The following is an 18583-nucleotide window of genomic DNA, read 5'->3' on the forward strand; positions in this document are numbered from 1 at the left end:
CTACTTTCCGGGAAAGTTGGATATCTACTTTCCAGAAAAGTAGATTATCTATTTTTGGGAAAAGTAGATTATCGACTTTTCGGGGAAGTAGATTATCGACTTTTCGGGGAAGTAGATTATCGACTTTTCGGGGAAGTAGATTATATTATCGACGTTTGGGGAAATATTACCTAATTTCCCTTAGTAGATTATCATAGAAAACGGGAAATTTGTATCACAGAAAATAATATGTACTTTCTGGGGAAGTTGGTTATCTACTTATCATAGAAAACGGGAAATTTGTATAATAGAAAATGGGAAATATCTACTTCACGGGAAAGTAGATTATCTACTTTTGGGAAAGTAGATTATCGACTTTTCGGGGAAGTAGATTATTAACTTTTCGAGAAATATTACCTAATTTTTGCGAAGTAGAATTTCATAGAAAACGGGAAATTTGTATCATAAAAAATGGGAAATATCTACTTTCCGGGAAGGTTGGTTATCTACTTTCCCGAAAAGTAGATTATCTACTTTTGGGAAAGTAGATTATCGACTTTTCGGGGAAGTAGGTTATCGACTTTTTGGGAAATATTACTTAATTTTCCAAAGTAGATTATCATAGAAAATGGGAAATATTTACTTTCCGAGAAAGTTGGTTATCTACTTCCCGAAAAGTAGATAATCTACTTTTCGGGAAAGTAGATAACCAACTTTCCCCGAAAGTAGATAATTTCCTATTTTCTATGATACAAATTTCACGTTTTCTATGATAATATACTTCGCAAAATTAGGTAACATTTCCCCAAAAGTCGATAATCTACTTCCTCGAAAAGTCGATAATCTACTTTACCGAAAAGTAGATAATCTATTTTTCGGAAAAGTAGATAACCAACTTTCCCAGAAAGTAGATATTTCCCATTTTTGGGCCAAAACTGTCGAAAAGGTAAGCCTTACCCCTTGGTAATTTTTCGCCCAAAAATACTTTTTTTCACAGAATTGACATTTAAGGGGTTTAACTAATTAAGTACTTACAGAATAACACATTAACACCAAAATTGTACTTTGGAAACCCATAGTTGGCGAGTAATTAGCATTGAAATATATAATTAAATTATCCAAGGGTAATTACAGCCACTAATTACCCCGCAATCGACTTTTTTACAGTGAATTAGGTGTAGGGAAAAACAGAGTTACGTCAATATAAAATATGTAAAAGAAAAGAAAAATCCTCCAAAAACTTTTATTGAACTTAAAACCTATGATAGTATTCTTTACATTAATATAAATAACGAGAATGTTAATAAAATACCCCATGGAGGAGGCATATAAGAGCAACGAAAAGGGACCAACATAGAAAACGGCAACACAAAATTAATTACACAGTATGAACAATAAGGAAATGAATATAATTTGACGAGCAACCTTAAACTGTTATCATCGTTGCTAAATTTTCTCGAGCTCCAATAAATATGCTAAATCACTAACTTAAATATTATAGATGAAGAATAAACTTGGAGGGATTACAGTATATGTTTCTAGCAATGTTTACATCAGTGTTCACATTGCTGGAACATATTAATCCACTGAGGAACATATACTTAAAAAAAATAAAATCCATGGAATCACTGTTGTGGATGTGAGGAAGGGGAGGTGGTGTTGAGACTATAAGTACTGTATATTGAAATAGAAATGTCTTTTTTATCACCGTCTGCTTTATTTCCAAAGTGTATGGACATGATAAAGAGAGTCCTTTTATGTCACATACTGTCTTATATCCAGGTGGAAAGGTCGTCACTTTATACACTGTGGACGAAGGAAGAGAACAAAAGGAAGTGGATGTAGAATATTTAATGTTGTTATTTTAGTTGTTTCCTGTCATCGTCTACACTCTTCTTGCATCAATATTTCCTACCATTTCTTCATCTTTGATCTAGTTCATGAAAAAGCAGAGGAGGAGTAATGGTGATACACAGATAGTTAGGGCTAGCAGCATGTGTCTCAGGTGTAGAGGTGAGTTGAGAGAAGTTCCCTGGATAAACGTTGTATTTGGTCCACCTCATCTGAAGGCATCACCTGTGAGAACTCTATCCAGATGTAAGAGGCGCCTTTAAACCCATAATGTGACAACATGAACAACAGCAGGGCCGCTCCTGTACCTAGAAATAAATAATTTTAAGTTTTAACAAGATGAGGTGACTGGAACTAAACTTACATTTGACATTAAGATATCAGGAAGTTATTTACCCATAAAATGAACGTCTCTGGACTCTGAGGATGGCATTACTCCAGAAGAATAAACGATACTGTTCAACCAGACGTGTTTTAGTTTTCAAGATTTTGTAATGAAGACTTCTGTTTTGTTGGTATGACACCCTCAATGGTAAAAAATAAACCATTTACCAGTTTTTTTATGATAAAGTGTTTTAATATTCTTAATCGGTGTGCTAAGGATACACCACTTTAGTTGATTATTAACCAAAGGGTGCGACTAAAGCTTGCGGTTTACAAAGATGTCTTTAGTCTACCCTACCCTATCCTATCCTACCCTATCCTATCCTATCCTATCCTACCCTACCCTACCCTACCCTACCCTACCCTACCCTACCCTACCCTACCCTACCCTACCCTATCTTTATCTAAAAATACTCAAATACTAAAAAAACTAAATCACCAAGAAAATTTTCATAGTTCACATTCTACAGTATTGGACAAATTGTAGACCGCAGTTTATAGTACAACCAAAGAGAATCTTGCACTGAACGTTGCATCAAAACTATGTGACAGACCCTGATTCCAGTCAAGTACATGTAGTTAAGTTTTCTTATTCTCACCCAGAAAGAGAGCGAGCTGAGAGTACTATGTCACCGGTTGTTGTTTTCTTCTTTCCTTGTGGTTATCAGCATATACCTAGATCACGCGCACCTACAGTGATTTACTTGCATATATATATATATATATATATATATATATATATATATATATATATATATATATATATATATATATATATATATATATATATATATATATATATATATATATGGAGTAATTTTTAAATGTAAGTAAAAAAGTATCTCTACAATAAGAAACAAAATAACACCACGAATGGAGGTTTTTGATGAAGGCTCATAAGGCATACTGTTATTCACTAATCATAATGCAACTAACTAATTTGATATTTTGAATGAAATAACTAAATTATGCCTACCGTAATAGGTAGGAAATGTCTCACAATCACGCCTACCAACCCTAGTGAGACAACAGAGTTGTTCAGTTACAAATTCATCGGACGCCCCTCCTAAGAGATACTTTTTTTCCGAGTGTACATTTAAGGGGAATTTTCTAATTGTGGCTTAAGTGAAATATTTTGTACCTATTTGTTTTATTTTTTTGCCACTGAAGGTGGCGCAACAAGTGGGGGTAACAGTGAGAAAAGCAAATCGAGATTTGGGAATTACAAAGCGTACCTTCGAATACAAAGTCAGGAAAATGTTGCTTCAACTGTACGAATCTCAAGTATGTCCCATACTGGATTACCTCCAGAAAGATTTAAAAATCACAGAAAAGGTGTAACACAGTTCGACTAAGATGATTCTGCAGCTATGTCATCTCGATTATCTAAGTAGACTGGAGAGATCTTAGGACTGAGTCGCTAACGAGCCGATCAGTGGCGAAATGGATTAAAAATAAATAAAAAGTAAACCTTCAGACAAGGCACAATAAGGCAGATATCATTGAAACATTAACGCCCGTATTATTAAACAACATCTTCCCTTGAAGAGGGTCGTCGTGTTTCAACCCGAGTTTTAAACTAAATGAGTCCTGAGGGACACCACAGTACAGTACTTAACGGGGTGGTGTGGCGGTAAACTTAACTAATTCCAATATTATAAATTAATTTTATTGGAATTAGTTAATTTTACAGCCACACCACCCCGTTAAGTACAGCACTGCGGTGTCCCTCAGGACTCATTTCGATTGAAACACGACGACCCTCTTCAAGGGAAGATGTTTTTTAATAATACGGGCGTCAAAGTTCTGAAAGGGATGGAAAACGTGAACCAGGGATAATTCTGTGTGGTGACACACACCACCAACACGATACGACACAACTACAAGCTCACCAAGCAATCATGCAGAACGAATATACGGAAATACTTTTACACGGAGGGTGGTAGACCATTTGGACAGTCTATCACCCCAGGCTGTGGAATCAAGAACAGGACTGGGCTTCAAAGTAGCCCTTGACAAAATTATAAAGAACAATTGAGGGATAAAACATAGGCCATTGGCCTCCTTCCTTCGGCATGGTCACCTCTAGTGGGTAGCTATCAATAAGTAAGATAATATTTGTGAGATACCCAAATTACCGCTGCAACCTAGACTTGAACAGAAAGTTGTATCACTCGACTCACATAAATCTTACAGGATAGACTTACTGGTGAGGTTAATATCTCTGAAACCGACGGCATCCTGAGAGTTGCCCCGTCCCTCCTTGGGCCAAACCCTGACTGCCACATCCGCTGCCCAAGACACGTCGTGGAGGTGGTCAGTGATGCCCGAGCATATGTAAAATCTCAACACATCTCCGCTGAAGGTGAGCATCGGGAAGCTGGAGGCAGGACACCGTTCCTCGTCCTCCAACTGTATCTCTATAATAATAATAACAATAATAATAATAATAATAATAATAATAATAACAATAATAATAATAATAATAACAACAATAATAATAATAATAATAACAATAATAATAATAATAATAATAATAATAATAATAATAATAATAATGTGTGTGTGTGTTGCCGCTTCCTGATATTCATGTTGTTTTTTCTTATAAAGCACCGTCCATTTGGTCTTTAGTCTTAAGCGGTTCAACGGCGAGGATTATGAATCACCCTTCACTAGGCCACAGTTTATACAACAGAAAACATTTAAACCTTTAGAATACATTTACTTTATCCTCTTCGCCACTGATTAGCCTGTACGCCACTTGGGTGTTCGGTCATGCCGCTTTTACGCACTGTTGGCAAGTACTGTACTACTTGCTCTAGAATGAATGTGAACCTACATTATTGTTGGTCAGGTCTGGTCTTGAATGAGCTCACACTCGGTGTCGTCACAACATTCTGTAGCAGATTATTCCAAAATCTCACAATTCGCACTCCCAAAGAAGTTTGCCCAGACAATTTTCTAAGTTTGTGGCTTCTTCAACCTGAGGTTGTGACCCGTAGTGTGGCGGGCGTCCACTAGTTCCTGGTATAAACACTCGACTAAGTAATGGCTTGTGAGGTGCTTATAGACTTCTGTCAAGTCATTAGCTAGGCAACTGCAGTGCGTTCAGTATTATTCTTTTCTTTAACTTATTCTGCTCATCAATGAAAACCCATACTACGTCACTGGACAATATAGTTATTAATACACTGTGAGGGGTAACTTTTTCTGAGTGAGAATTGTGAACTCTTGGACCAATCTGCCAGAGATCGTTGTGACGGCATCCAGTGTAAGCTCTTTCAAGACCAGACTTGACCAACACTGGTGCAGGTTCAGATACATTCAGGAGCCAGTACATGCTCAGTACTTGCCAACAGAGACGTGACCGATCGCCCAAGCGGCTAACGAGCCGATCAGTGGTGAAGAGGATAAAAGTAAAAAAGTAAAAAGGTAAAATAATCTAACAAACTTCTATTCCATTAGAATATAACAGTCCATCGTTTCATCAGTCTCCCTCCCTCATCAATTCACTACTCGCACCCAATGAATAGTTCGCTCGTTCCGTCCCTCTCCTGAGACATTAAGCACAAATGGAAGATGTTTAGTCTCTTGGTCTTCCTCCCTTTACCACAGCTCATCTTAATACTTGGTCCTGCGTCGTCACGAACATTTCCTTCCACGTTCAAAGTCTTCCCATCTCCCCTCTCATGCCATTTGCAAGTATGTTAATTCAACAAACTCATTCCGCCCGTGCAGTACCTTCCCCCAGTGGCTATCATGGCCGCCTTCTCCTCGTTACACCCCTAGTTCATTCATTTATTGCCCCGGAAGAATTCGATTACACGATATGATGGGGTTGAGTGTCGTGGCCGTGTTGGTATGACTGTTTGTGGGTCGGTTTACCTATGCTTTTTTTCGAGATTCTGTCGGTCTGTGGTTCTGTCTATCCTTGAATGACTTCTAAATTTACCAAAACATGTCACCTTTACCTTGACACATTAAGAACGTGTATTATATTCTTGTTTAGTTGTTTTGCATCTTTAACGGAACCTCATGTAGAATCTTCCTCAGATAAAATAATTCATAGTCATTGGCCACTCCTACTACACCTTACGTTGTATGGGGCGCCTCTCCTCTTGACTTTGTGCCAGAATATGACTCTACCCTTAACTTTGCGGACACAAACATACACACACAGGTTGTGATTACAGTGTATTTACCTCCACCCTCCCCACTTTATCGGAATACGAAGGAATGTTTGAACGTTATCTAAAGCCGACTGACAAATTTTGATTAAGTCTGATTAATCGGTTGGATGTTTGTTTTTTGTTTTTGTTTTTGTTTAAGGAAAACTCGCTGGGTTTTAAATAAAGGTTAAAGATGAGAATCACAAGTCAAATTTAGAATTCTGTGCCGGGCTGAGCTTGTCATTCAGTACTTAATCTACCAATCAGTTTCGTTTACTCATATACCAAAAACAACCTCATATTAAACGCCAGGAAGCAACTGAGAGAACTGTGTCTGTCTGTCTGTCTAGGCCTCTAAAAAGTTACTTACCGAGATGGCTGAGGTGCGTGAAGCGTGGCAGGTGTTGGTCTAGAATGTGCAGGGCGGGGGGGCTGACCCTCACCGTCAGGTACACCAGTGTGCGAGGCAGCCACAGGACGCCCCCTGTCCCCAAACATCCTCCAAACCCAGTCAGGCGACACACCTTCCCGGACTTACGTATGTTGGCCTTACACGTCTTCATGAGATAGTCTGAAGCTCCAGAGACACACTTGGTCCAAATGTGTTTCATCAGGTATATCTCCAGCTCGATCTTCTTTTGGCTCATCAGTGCCAAGGCTGATTCTAACTGCGGCACGTCACTTGGGTCAGACTGTATCACAATGTTCACCACATCTGGTACCGTAACACTCAACACGTCCATCAGGGCACCCACGCAGTTCTCTTCCACAATCCACTCTGATCTCTCCGTCTCGTGAGTGAGTACCCTAAGTCTGGCAGTAACGGCCAATATGACCGACCTGTTATTTCTGGCTTCCGTGATATGTCTTAGTAGAGGACTTATGTGGAGGGACCCTTGGGTGGTATCTCCTATATCCACGAGTTCAAGGATTTGCGACGAGTACTTATCCAAGAGTGAACCGTATGAGGTCGCCATGATGCCTGTTATGTGGAGTAAAATATTATACAAATTCAACTTGTACTCAGTCGGACCCGGCTGAATATCTTCCGTTAGTAGTTGGTGAATGATGTTTCCGTTGAAGCGTTCCCCCTTGGCTAGTATCTGTGACACCACGTACTGCCCTCCAGCATACTCTTGGAATCGTAAGTGATGAGGCTTGAGCTTGATGACAATATTCATTCTCTCTTTCGATCTTATCACTGTGTAGTAAGAGGATAAGACCTCCTTACTGGGCAGCACCAGCGATCTACATTTATTTTCCAGTTCTTCTACTGTCTCTTTCCGTAGTTCATATTCACGTCTTAAGAAAGTTCGAAGTGAAAACTCGTTATAAAATTTCAGAAACTCTGAACATTTGTACTCTGCGTCTATAACACCCTTCTGCTGTAACCTGAAGATAAGTTTGCTTGTGATCAAGTTCGAGAATTCTTCGAATAGCTCCGTTGCTGTCATCAAAGCATTGACCGTACTCGGGCACTCCACCCCCAGCAGCACAAGGAGAGTGAGTGTAAGGGGAGAGTTAAGGAGTTCCCCGAGTTCCTGTCGCAGCATCGACAGCTTCTTAACAACCTCTTCTTTCACGTTCAATCTTCTGCTGTCTTGCACCAAGCAGTTGACGTGTTTCTCAATGAAGTCTGCTTGGTGGAGTGGGCCTATTCCGTGCAGGATAAAATTGCTTTTGTGTTTCGTGGATGGCACAAGTATGTTGAGTTCTTCAGTACAATTTGGCCGGGTTGAAATGATCACTCGCAAGTTATTGCCCCGAATGTGTAATATTTCATAAACAAGGTTGTTCGACGCTGGGTTCTTCTCGTCGTAGCCATCAAGTATGACAAGGATTGGCATTTCAAGAATGAGGCACTTCAGATGTTCCACAGTTATGCCAGCTCTTTGACGTGTCTGACTTAGTAGGTTCTCCAGTAGCTGCTCCAGGTTGTTGATGTGTGGGTACCTCATCTCAGTGTACAGTAGCAGTTTGTACTCGGTAAGGCCTAACATATCTGGGTCCTCAAGCATCCATTTCTCGAGGATGTACTTAAGTAAGGTAGTTTTACCTAGTCCTCCGTCACCTGTAAAGATCAATACGTCAGCCAAGTGGTTATCGGACGTTCTGACCTGAAGCAAGCTCTTAATTTGAACATCCTGCCCTGCCCTGCTCTGTCGTTGTGTACCAGTCACCATTACATCTTCTTTCACGATGATTTTCGTATACAGTTGATTGGGTTTGGTATTTCCTTCAGAAATGTGAAGCCATGGAACAATTTCAATAGTGCAGAGAGGATGGTACATGACCAGCAACTCTTCTTTCGCCATCTTCTCGATCTCAGATTTTAGATATGCATTACATTCTTTGATTTCTTGTTGCAGACGAGGAAGATCAGAGGGATCCAGCTTTTCTCTGATTTTCTGGCGCAGTGACATCATCTCTTGTCGTACGTTCCTGGATAGTTGGGCGATATACGGCTGATCCATCCCAGCCAACGCTCCAGTTCTTTCATAAATATCACAGTACAGTGTCTCCAGTTGTGTGAGAACATCCTCCAGTTGCTGTTCAGTCAGGGTGAGGGACTCGTGGGCCAGGAGGTTCCGATGTTGCTTGACGGAATAGAGGTCGTACTCCAGATTCGGACTCTGAGGACTGTGGATGCTCCATACACTCTCGTCCCCCGAGAGTCCACACGTCCTCCTGAGCAGAGCATAACAAAGCGTGATGTCGAACGAATCGACAGGATCGCCATCGTCCAGCTTCTTTCTGAGGTGTTTATCGAATTCTCGCTTGTACTGTGTGGAGGAGAGACCGAGGGTGAGGGTAAGGTAGTCCTTATAAGAGGAGGTGCCTCCCTGATACAGCCACTTAAGTGTGTCAGCCATTACCCTCTGACCCACACCATTCACCGCATGACTGTAGCGTAGTCTGTGCAGCTCTTTCTGAGGCACACCGCCGCTGTTGCTGCTGTTGTTCACCGTCTCGTCCATGTCCTCTGGAGACGTATATACACACCAACATTATCCATAACAGGTAGTCACACCCTCTTGTAAAACCCAGTTCTCTCTCTCAACGTTTTGCAGCACATTTTTCTCCACCTTCGTGTTTGGTCATACAGTACTCTCATGTCCTTAATCTTTCCTTATCACCGGGTCACCAAGAGTGTTTTTTCTTTGTTGAATACTAAAGTCATCTGTTTCTGTGATGCACTTTATCTGAAATAGAATATAAATACTTTAATAAATTCTAAATGATTGATAGGTTCAAAGATATTACAACATTTTTAAAGATCAGAATCACATTGACATATTACACGACCGTTAGCAGAGGCGGGAAAAATATGAAGTTGTTCGCAGTCATATTCCCACCCCTGTTGACGGTCATGTAATATTTCAATGTGATTCTGATCTTTAAAAATGTTGCTTTTGCATAATGTACTATTACTGATACGTAATTTATCTTAGTGTGCCTTATTGTAGGTAAAAATAAGTATATATTAAATACATCCTCCGAAAGCGTAAATTTGCTACCAGAGTTAAACAGTTAATTCATGTATAATACTTCTGATAAACTTCGTACGTGCTTATGTTTGAAATAATGAATGTATGTATATATTTATGCAAGTAAATCACTGTAGGTGCGCGTGATCCAAGCATGTGCTGATAACCACAAGGAAACAAGAAAACACGAAGTTCCCAAGCGCTTTCGTGTAATTCACATCTGCAGGGGTGAGTACAGACTAAGGAGAGATACTTGATAAGGCTAATATATACAGTAGAGGAGAGCGAGATCAGTCCCTAGGGGACCGTAGGTGTCCACAATGGTCCGGTCATAGGGCAGTGACCCTATTAATCTTCATTAGTCTGTACTCACCCCTGAAGATGTGAATTACACGAAAGCGCTTGGGAACTTCGTGTTTTCTTGTTTCCTTGTGGTTATCAGCATATATATATATATATATATATATATATATATATATATATATATATATATATATATATATATATATATATATATATATATATATATATATATTTTTTTTTTTTTTTTTACTTATGAAGACCTTGGAGACGGTCTGTTTTTGTACATTGTGGATGATGAGATTTTTTTTCGATTACTTTTACTTTTATTCTCTTCGCCACTGATCGGCTCGTTAGCCGATAGGGCGGTCGGTTACGTTCCTGTTACGCACTGTACCAAGTATTGGACACGTACCAAGTCCAAGATATATCTGTCCCTGTAACCAGTGTTGGGCAAGTCTGGTTTTGAAAGAGTTAGCACTCGGTGCTGTCACAGCACTCTCTGACAGATTATTCCAAGAGTTTACAATTCTCACTCCTAAAAAGTTTGCCCTCACAATTTTCTGGACATTTGGCTTCTTCAACCTCTAGAGGGGACGCGGGATATTCATCGTAGCCGTTGCCAACACCTCGTCCCTCCCTGACCAAATATCATTCCCCCTAGAGATAGGTCTGGCACTTGACATTATTACAAAAGTACCGGAAACTTGTACTGGGAATTCCCCCCCGCCCTCTCCCACTCCACACTCTCATCATCCTGATAAAACTCATGGCTCGTCAGGCACTTGCGTCCTTAATGCATGAGTTACGAAGGCATGTGGGTCAATTACCTGTGCCCGGGTGGGCTAATCCCCGTACAAAAAAAAATTGAACTCCGCGCTGTAAACGCCTCTGTACGTCGTCTTGCACAGAATACAAATCTAAAATCTGTGAACACACACACAGCAATATACCTACTCTCTTCAAACGCTGTAATTCTAGTTTTTCTTAACCGTTGAGGGTTTTTTTTTTAGTTTAACAAATTTATTGGCAGAGCTTGTAGTACAGTTTGCCTATTCTGAGTAATTCAGTCAGGTCTTGACACTGAGGGTGGTATCACTTCTGACAGCCACGCAGGACAGTTGACGAAACTTAAAAATCCAACACGACCTTCATACAACAGTTCAAGATGCCAGACATTTGTTTTTGTTTTCCATTTTTTACTCAGCACATCGAGGTCTATATGTAGCAGTTACCCGTGAAGAGAAGCACTTCGTTATTCCATGTAAGCTACTAATTACTAAGGCATTCATTTCTAAGTCTAGAAACATAATTAAAGTTTACCAGCAGCAGTAACACTGTATACACTTCACAAGATAAGGAAGGGGAGGAGACTGGCAGTGGGAGCGGAGGCGGCGAGGGACTCCCTGGCAGCAAGAGAGGGATTACCACCCTGGAGAAGTTAAGCGAGATATAAATTTAGCGGACTGGGCGTCACATGCCTTCCACAGACGGATAAATTCGGTACTGACAAAATGCACAGTACATCAGAAGTGATCAGGAATTACAGATCATCAACCACCTGGGGTCGGATACTCAAAAGTATTTACAATATTGTATCTCCCAGATAACTCTGTAAATCGACCATAGAGGTAGTGCAGACCTTCGGAGCTCCAGTAACGGAACGAACCCCGACATACCGTGTATATTCCCAGATTGCATCAACGGCATATTTCTTCCAAGCTGTGATAACCCTCATTAACGCTGTTTTCAATGGAAAATAATATTAAAAGGTAAAATCTAATTATAGAAGAATTATCTTATAAACAGCAGCTGTGTTTATTTGTGTTTTAGCAGGCAAGGTGGAGTTGATCAATGTACATTATATTTAAATGATGAAGTTTGCGACGTGAAAGGAGCGTTAACGCTCATAGGAGCGTTATTGGTTTGTTGCCGGGGAAATAAACCCTCCTTGGGTGGGTGTCGAGGTGTAGCAGCTAGACACTCCTGATTTCTGCGGTTGACAACGTGTGTCTCGCTTATACCTCGTTGTGGCTGTCATCCCTTCACTCGTTTCCAGAAAGGGTTTACCTCATGGTAATGACAGCATCTCACCAAAGTCCTTCGTATCGCCTAAAATCTGAAGTTGCTCCATATGACCTTTCATATTCTGCATCATTGCCGTCAAATGGGTGAGCGTCAGCTGTTAATCCCCCGATTACCGTGGCTGTGTGAGTGACCGGTTAGCATTTCCGTCGTTCAGGGCCTCCGGGTCTTCTATGCTGGTTTCCTCTGCCTTGTTTCCTTCCATGACTGGTGACACAGTGAACTCGATTTGGCTCTTTCGGTGGACAGCTATAGAGACGTTCGGTTAAGCGGGAACGCTCTTCAACTGACACGTCTGCTTGTTTATAAAGATGTCATATAACTGAGGTTATACAAGCGATGTCATACAATTGAAGTAATCTAAGCGGTGTCATACAATCACGACCACAGTGGTGTCACACACGAGTGACGTCCCTCAAACTCGTGACGTGCACTACGCACGAGTGTTGTCACACAAACACGACGACAGTGATGTCATACACGAGCGACGATGTCACACTAACACGCCCACAGTGATGTCACACACACGAGCGACGTCTTCTGAAATGGCTGACACTGGACCACGTTTCTACACACTTCGGGCTGCAGAGCCTTTTCAGAACTTTTAAATCGTTAATTATAATTAGTATTATTATTATTATTTATATAGGATCACACTTTACCATGATTCACAAATTCACACAAAGACGTCTCCGTTCTCTTGCTGCGTAGTTGCGGGGGTGAGTAGGACCAACGTTTTGACTGTTAACGCTCATAGGAGCGTTATTGGTTTGTTGCTGGAGAAATAAACCCTCAACGTTGACGCGTACCATATAATTCGGTCAAAACCTGTCAATGAACAATTCACATATAACAAATGCTGTTATCTCAGGACACATAGTGTGAATAATACAATTAATATACAGTACATAGCCTGTTAACATCTTAAATATAACTCACGTTGATACATCATGAGACAAGTTGTATAATATGATCAAATTACAGTACATAAATATACTTATTAAAGTTATTTAGAGTTTCTTATAAGATTCTAATACTTCACGATCACTCACGTTTTAGGGTCTAATGGTCTGAACCAAAGTGTTGTCTGTCCTGTAGAAATCGGCATACTGCCGTCGGGGGCAATCGCAGCCCGGAGGCGAGGCCATCTGTTTCGTATTGAAACACGTCAACAACACACAACACGTTGTCAGCACTGCCTCTCTCTCTCTCTCTCTCTCTCTCTCTCTCTCTCTCTCTCTCAGTTTATCTTACCGTGCCGGTAACAAGGAGGCAAGGAGGTACCAAGACCCTTTGGACCCTCTTGACATACAGTAAATGATGAACAATTGTTGAGGTTTTATATATTTCCTCAATGTGAAATTTTGTAGCTGGCGATGACTTAACACCTTTTTAGGGTAGGCTGTACCGATTCTTACCCACTTATTATTTTTTGTACCTTTCATAATACTTTTTACTATAAAATATGCCACTAGTTTCTTGAATCCTTTACAGTAGTAGTGTTTATGAATTTTTTTTTATTATACAGTAATAGTTTTGTTTAGTTTGTGGAAAATAGATAAGAAGTTTAAATAAAGTCCTTGGCCTGTTTTTTTTCTTGACAGACATCCTGAAATCAATGAACTTCCAGAATTTCAGCAACATCTCTTGATACTCGAGGGCTAGCCGGCCCCCAGGGTTGTCAGGTTTGGCCTTTAAGGCCATTTTGGCTTTTTCAAAAACTTGTTGACCATAAAACAAAATTAATGCAGGCCATGGGTGGTGCGACTACGGCCTGGGTGGTGTGACTAAGGCATGGGAGGTGTTACTGAGGCATGGGCCAAGGCTTTTGACAGCGTACCCTATGAAAGGCTTAGAATTTAACTGGAAGCATATGGGATTCGGGGCAGTGTTCTAGCGTGGATAAGAGACCCTGCATGACCGCAATCAGTGTGTGGTAATTAGTGGTACGAAATCGTCATGTGTACCCATGACTAGCGGGGTACCACAGGGCAGTGTATGGGGTCCGTTGTAGTTTGTTTGTTTCATAAATAACATGCCGGAAGCTATACACTCATCCATACAAATGTTCGAGGATGATGCCAGGTTATTTAGGGAAATTAAGAAACAAACAGATTGTGAAGAGCTGCAGAAAGATCTTTGTCAGCTTCAAGAGTGGTCGAAGAAATGGCTACTAAAATTCAATGTCACTAAGTATAAGAAGATGCACCTGGGTCATACCAACGGTAAGGAGGTGTATCATATGTCCCAATGGGGCGAAGAAATTGCATTAATGGAGACCGAATCCGAAAAGGACCTGGATGTGATTTTGACAATGAATTGAAATTCTCGGGACATTGTGAAAAGATGAATCAAGCATCTAAACTAGTTGGCCTTATAAGAAGGTCGTTCAGAGTGAGGTGCTTCTCCACCTGCAGTACTGGTCCCAAAGATATGCTAGGGGCTGTCAGTTGATTGAAAATGTCCAACGGAGTGCCACCAGAGTAGTGCCTGCACTAAGGCACCTCAGTTATCCAGAGAGATTCGAGCGCCTACGACTGCCTAGCTTTTATTACAGACGGGCAAGGGGTGACCTACTGTAATTGTGGTGTATAAACATCTCAAAGGGCACAACTCAGTCGGATGTCCATACCTGGAGCTGGCGGACGCCCGCTCCACGAGGGGTCACAGCTCAAAGGCATTTCGTCTTATTAACTCTCCTCCTTTAGTCGATAATCTATCTTCCCTTTCTCTTCGCCGCAATGTTGCTTCACTCTCTCTCTCTTTTACAGGTACTTTAATGGGCAATGTTCGGTGGATTTGGCATCCTATGTACCACTGGCATGACCGTGGGCTCGTAACACTCGTCTTGCCCGCGGTGCCCACCGTTTCTGTGTGGATGTCGATCACACTAGAATAACCCGTTATAGTACATCTTTCTTTCCTCACACAGCCAAACTGTGGAATGGTCTGCCTTCTTCTGTTTTTCCATACTCTTACAATCTGTCTCGCTTCAAAAAGCGAAACACCGAGTGTGAACTCTTTCAAGATCAGACTTGACCAACACTGGAGCATGTTCAGATACATTCAGGTGCCAGTTCATGTCCAGTACTTGCCAACAGTGCATAACAGAGACGCGAGTCACGTGACTGACCACCCAAGCGGCTAACGAGCCAATCAGTGGCGAAGAGGATAAAAGTAAGAAGTAAAAATAAGATTGCTGCCGCCCTTGGGTGTATGCCCTTTGTATTTCGTGATACTGAATCATAACAACCATTCCTCTGACCACTCCTAAAAATGAGAGATCTTTCTGTTGCTCGTCACAGTCCGTTTGTTCTAAATTTCCCTGAATGTCTTGGCATCATCTGCAAACAAATGTATTATATGTTGGGTCCCATTAGCCTAGCTAAGCACAGTAATGTACATATAAATTGTATAAATGTACCGGTCCATATATTGTTAGTATAAAGTCCTCTGTCACTGCGTGGATTTCAATATTATCTGGGGGTGATACCTTTCTTTTTGTAGTGGAATTTAAGAGCATCTGATCCTATACTGTAATTGTTTGAGGCTATTGGCAGTTTTAGAAATAGAGGGAGGCAACTGCTGTATAAATTAAAGTAGTTTGCAACTTGAGATGCATCGTAACGGAGTTCATCATTGATGTTGGATCGTTCTTTTGGTTTGTTGCTATTCAAGGATTTTGTTGCTTCCAAAGCTTTTGGGGGATTATTTTTATTTTTCTCAGTCTTAATGGTTAAGTATTCTTCTTTTGCTCATTTTACATCTCTCTCTACTGCACTTTGTTTCTTAGTCTACAAATTTCATTGTGACATCATCATGTCTCTTTCATTTTACCTTACAGTCAATATATTGTACCTCATAATCCCTGTACCCTAACCAGCTCCTCTCTTGACTAAACTAATAAGAAAACGTTAAACAAAATATATAGTGCTGAAAACTTGGGTTTACAGTACTGTGTAAACCTCATTTTCTAGCATTGTATTACTAAACACTTGAGTTATGCAGAAACAAAGGATTCTTCAAGTGTTAAAGAGTAAAAGGTGTAAAACAAGAAAAGAAATTTACAGATAATTGACTAAAACTGTATAAGTTAGATTTTTACAACTTTTAGGTTAAATATTGTGATATAAAGATGAATTCTTACAAATCTATTCATCTATCATTTCGCCACTTATCAACTAACTAGCCGTTTGAATGGTTGGTCTGTTCTTTGTTGTGACCTTTATTGTTCAGTGTTAGTACAGGAGGAAACCGGAGTACCCGGAGAAATCTTGTTATGTTGGTAAGGTCACACTGAATAACAACCATCTCACACCTGTCACAGGTTGGGGATTGAACCCAGGACACAACTGTAAAAGTCACGTGTTATTTTTTACGGGGATTAGCCCACCCGGGCACAGGTCACTGACCCACATCAGGGTCTGGGGGGCGAAAATATAATAATTATAATTATAATAATAATAATAATGATAATAATAATAATACCCTAATATATATTATTATTATTATTATTACAACAATTAATAAAATTAATAGCAAATTAATGCAAATAAAATAATAATAATAATAATAATAATAACTAAATAAATACAAAAACGAAAAAATAAATCAAGAGTGAGAAACGATACACATTATGTATGTTGTGCTGTCCCATTAAGAGAAACAATTGAGACCCTGCAATTGTGTGTAACTGAGGCAGAAAGTCAGGTCAGCAACCTGGGACTTGGTCACAATTTTCGTGATGCCATATGGCAGCAGGGTCTACCATTAGACAACACATTATGCTTCCAATATCTTCCCAGGCTACCTCCCTGATTGATAGCTGCTTACTACCTACTACCGGTACCATCAAAACCATCAAATCATCATCACCATTGTTCCAATGTTTTATGGTTAAATAAATGTTTCAATAAAAACTATAAAATAAAAGTCATACAAATACTCCAGATTCTATTACTTATTATTATTTTTAATTTTGATCTTGTTCACCCCAAAAAAATATATATATACTGTATATACATATATATATGTATCTGCAAGTAAATCACTGTAGGTGCGCGTGATCTAGGTATATGCTGATAACCACAAGGAAAGAAGAAAACACGAAGTTCCCAAGCGCTTTCGTGTAATACACATCTTCAGGGGTGAGTACAGACTAAAGAGGAGTACAAAACAAGGTGTATATATACAGAGGAGGGTGAGACCAGGTCCACAATGGTCAGGTATTAGGTAATGACCCTACTAATCTTTAAATAGCACGGCAACGGTCGGTAGTCAGGTCAGAGGGTAAGGTGACCCAATAATTTTGTAATTAAGAAGATTTGTAACCATTTTACTGAGACAGTTCTGTCTAAGATGGAGGGGGTGGGGGGGTTACCTCCCTTCTTACACAGTGAATCTATTATGTTCCACCACCAACAAACATTCAAGAATAAGTTAGAATTGAGCCAAGAGAAAGTGAAGATCAGTATTACCGCGAGTAACAGAATATTTCACACTCCAATCTTAATTACGAAAAACACAGCAAGAGCATATACTATATTAGTTTCCGTTCAACCAAAACTGAAATGAAAAGCCATGGTCAATTAATCAGACATGCTGAACAAATGCTCAAGTCTGCATATGAAAAAAAAACATACAGCACATTCTAATAAACTTGCAGTCATTTGAATAAGTAATAATCCAGATATCACATTTTGGTCAACAGATCCTTAATCAGTATGTTCAGGAGTACCTATACTAAGATTTTGAACAAAATCTATTTTTGGGCCAAAAATCCTGTAAGGCATAAGACTTACAATTTTTGTCCTTTTCGGCCAAAAAAATTGATTTTTTCAAAATCGCAGTATAGGTACTCCTGAACATACTGCTTAAGGATCTGTTAATCAAAAAATGACACATGGATTATTGCTTGTTCAAATGACTTTTAGACAATTTTAATTACTTTTGCAATGCTAATTACTCACCACTTATGGGTTTTCGAGGTCATTTCTTTGTGCTTGTGTATTATTCTGAATGTACTTAAATAGATATTCACATTAAATTTTTGTTCTGAGAGAAAAAGTATGTTTGGCCCAAAAAAATTTCTAAAAGCCATTTGAACAAGTAATAATCCAGATATCAAATTTAGGTTAACAGATCCTTAAGCACCATATTCAGGAGTACCTATACTAAGATTTTGAACAAAATCTATTTTTTGGCCAAAAATCCTGTAAGGCATAAGACTTACATACATATTGACTGACTGCTGATTTGTATCCCAGTGGAGGCCTAACCAATCCAACTTTTGATATGGTATTAAATTTGATTTTACCTGGTTTATCT

At 39.8% G+C, this 18583-nt stretch overlaps 1 protein-coding gene across 4 annotated transcripts; it reads right to left on the bottom strand.

Moving 5' to 3' along the window:
* Positions 1-1208: 1208 nt before the first annotated feature.
* Positions 1209-13412, bottom strand: LOC121855897. Of its 4 annotated transcripts, XM_042351089.1 has the most exons (5): positions 13309-13412; positions 12919-13084; positions 6754-9586; positions 4422-4634; positions 1209-2138 (listed from the first exon to the last, which is right to left on the bottom strand). In XM_042351089.1, the coding sequence occupies exons 3-5, from the start codon at positions 9359-9361 to the stop codon at positions 1981-1983; spliced, it is 2979 nt and encodes a 992-aa protein (XP_042207023.1). In that variant the 5' UTR covers positions 9362-9586; positions 12919-13084; positions 13309-13412; the 3' UTR covers positions 1209-1980. The 4 variants fall into 4 exon arrangements, with proteins under 4 accessions (XP_042207023.1, XP_042207005.1, XP_042207014.1 ...); XM_042351071.1 differs by lacking the exons at positions 12919-13084; positions 13309-13412 and adding an exon at positions 11495-11595; XM_042351080.1 differs by lacking the exons at positions 12919-13084; positions 13309-13412 and adding an exon at positions 11129-11488.
* Positions 13413-18583: the final 5171 nt, after the last annotated feature.

This window comes from Homarus americanus, unplaced genomic scaffold (assembly GCF_018991925.1).
Source record: "Homarus americanus isolate GMGI-L3 unplaced genomic scaffold, GMGI_Hamer_2.0 scaffold1024, whole genome shotgun sequence".
Lineage (NCBI taxonomy): Eukaryota > Metazoa > Arthropoda > Malacostraca > Decapoda > Nephropidae > Homarus > Homarus americanus.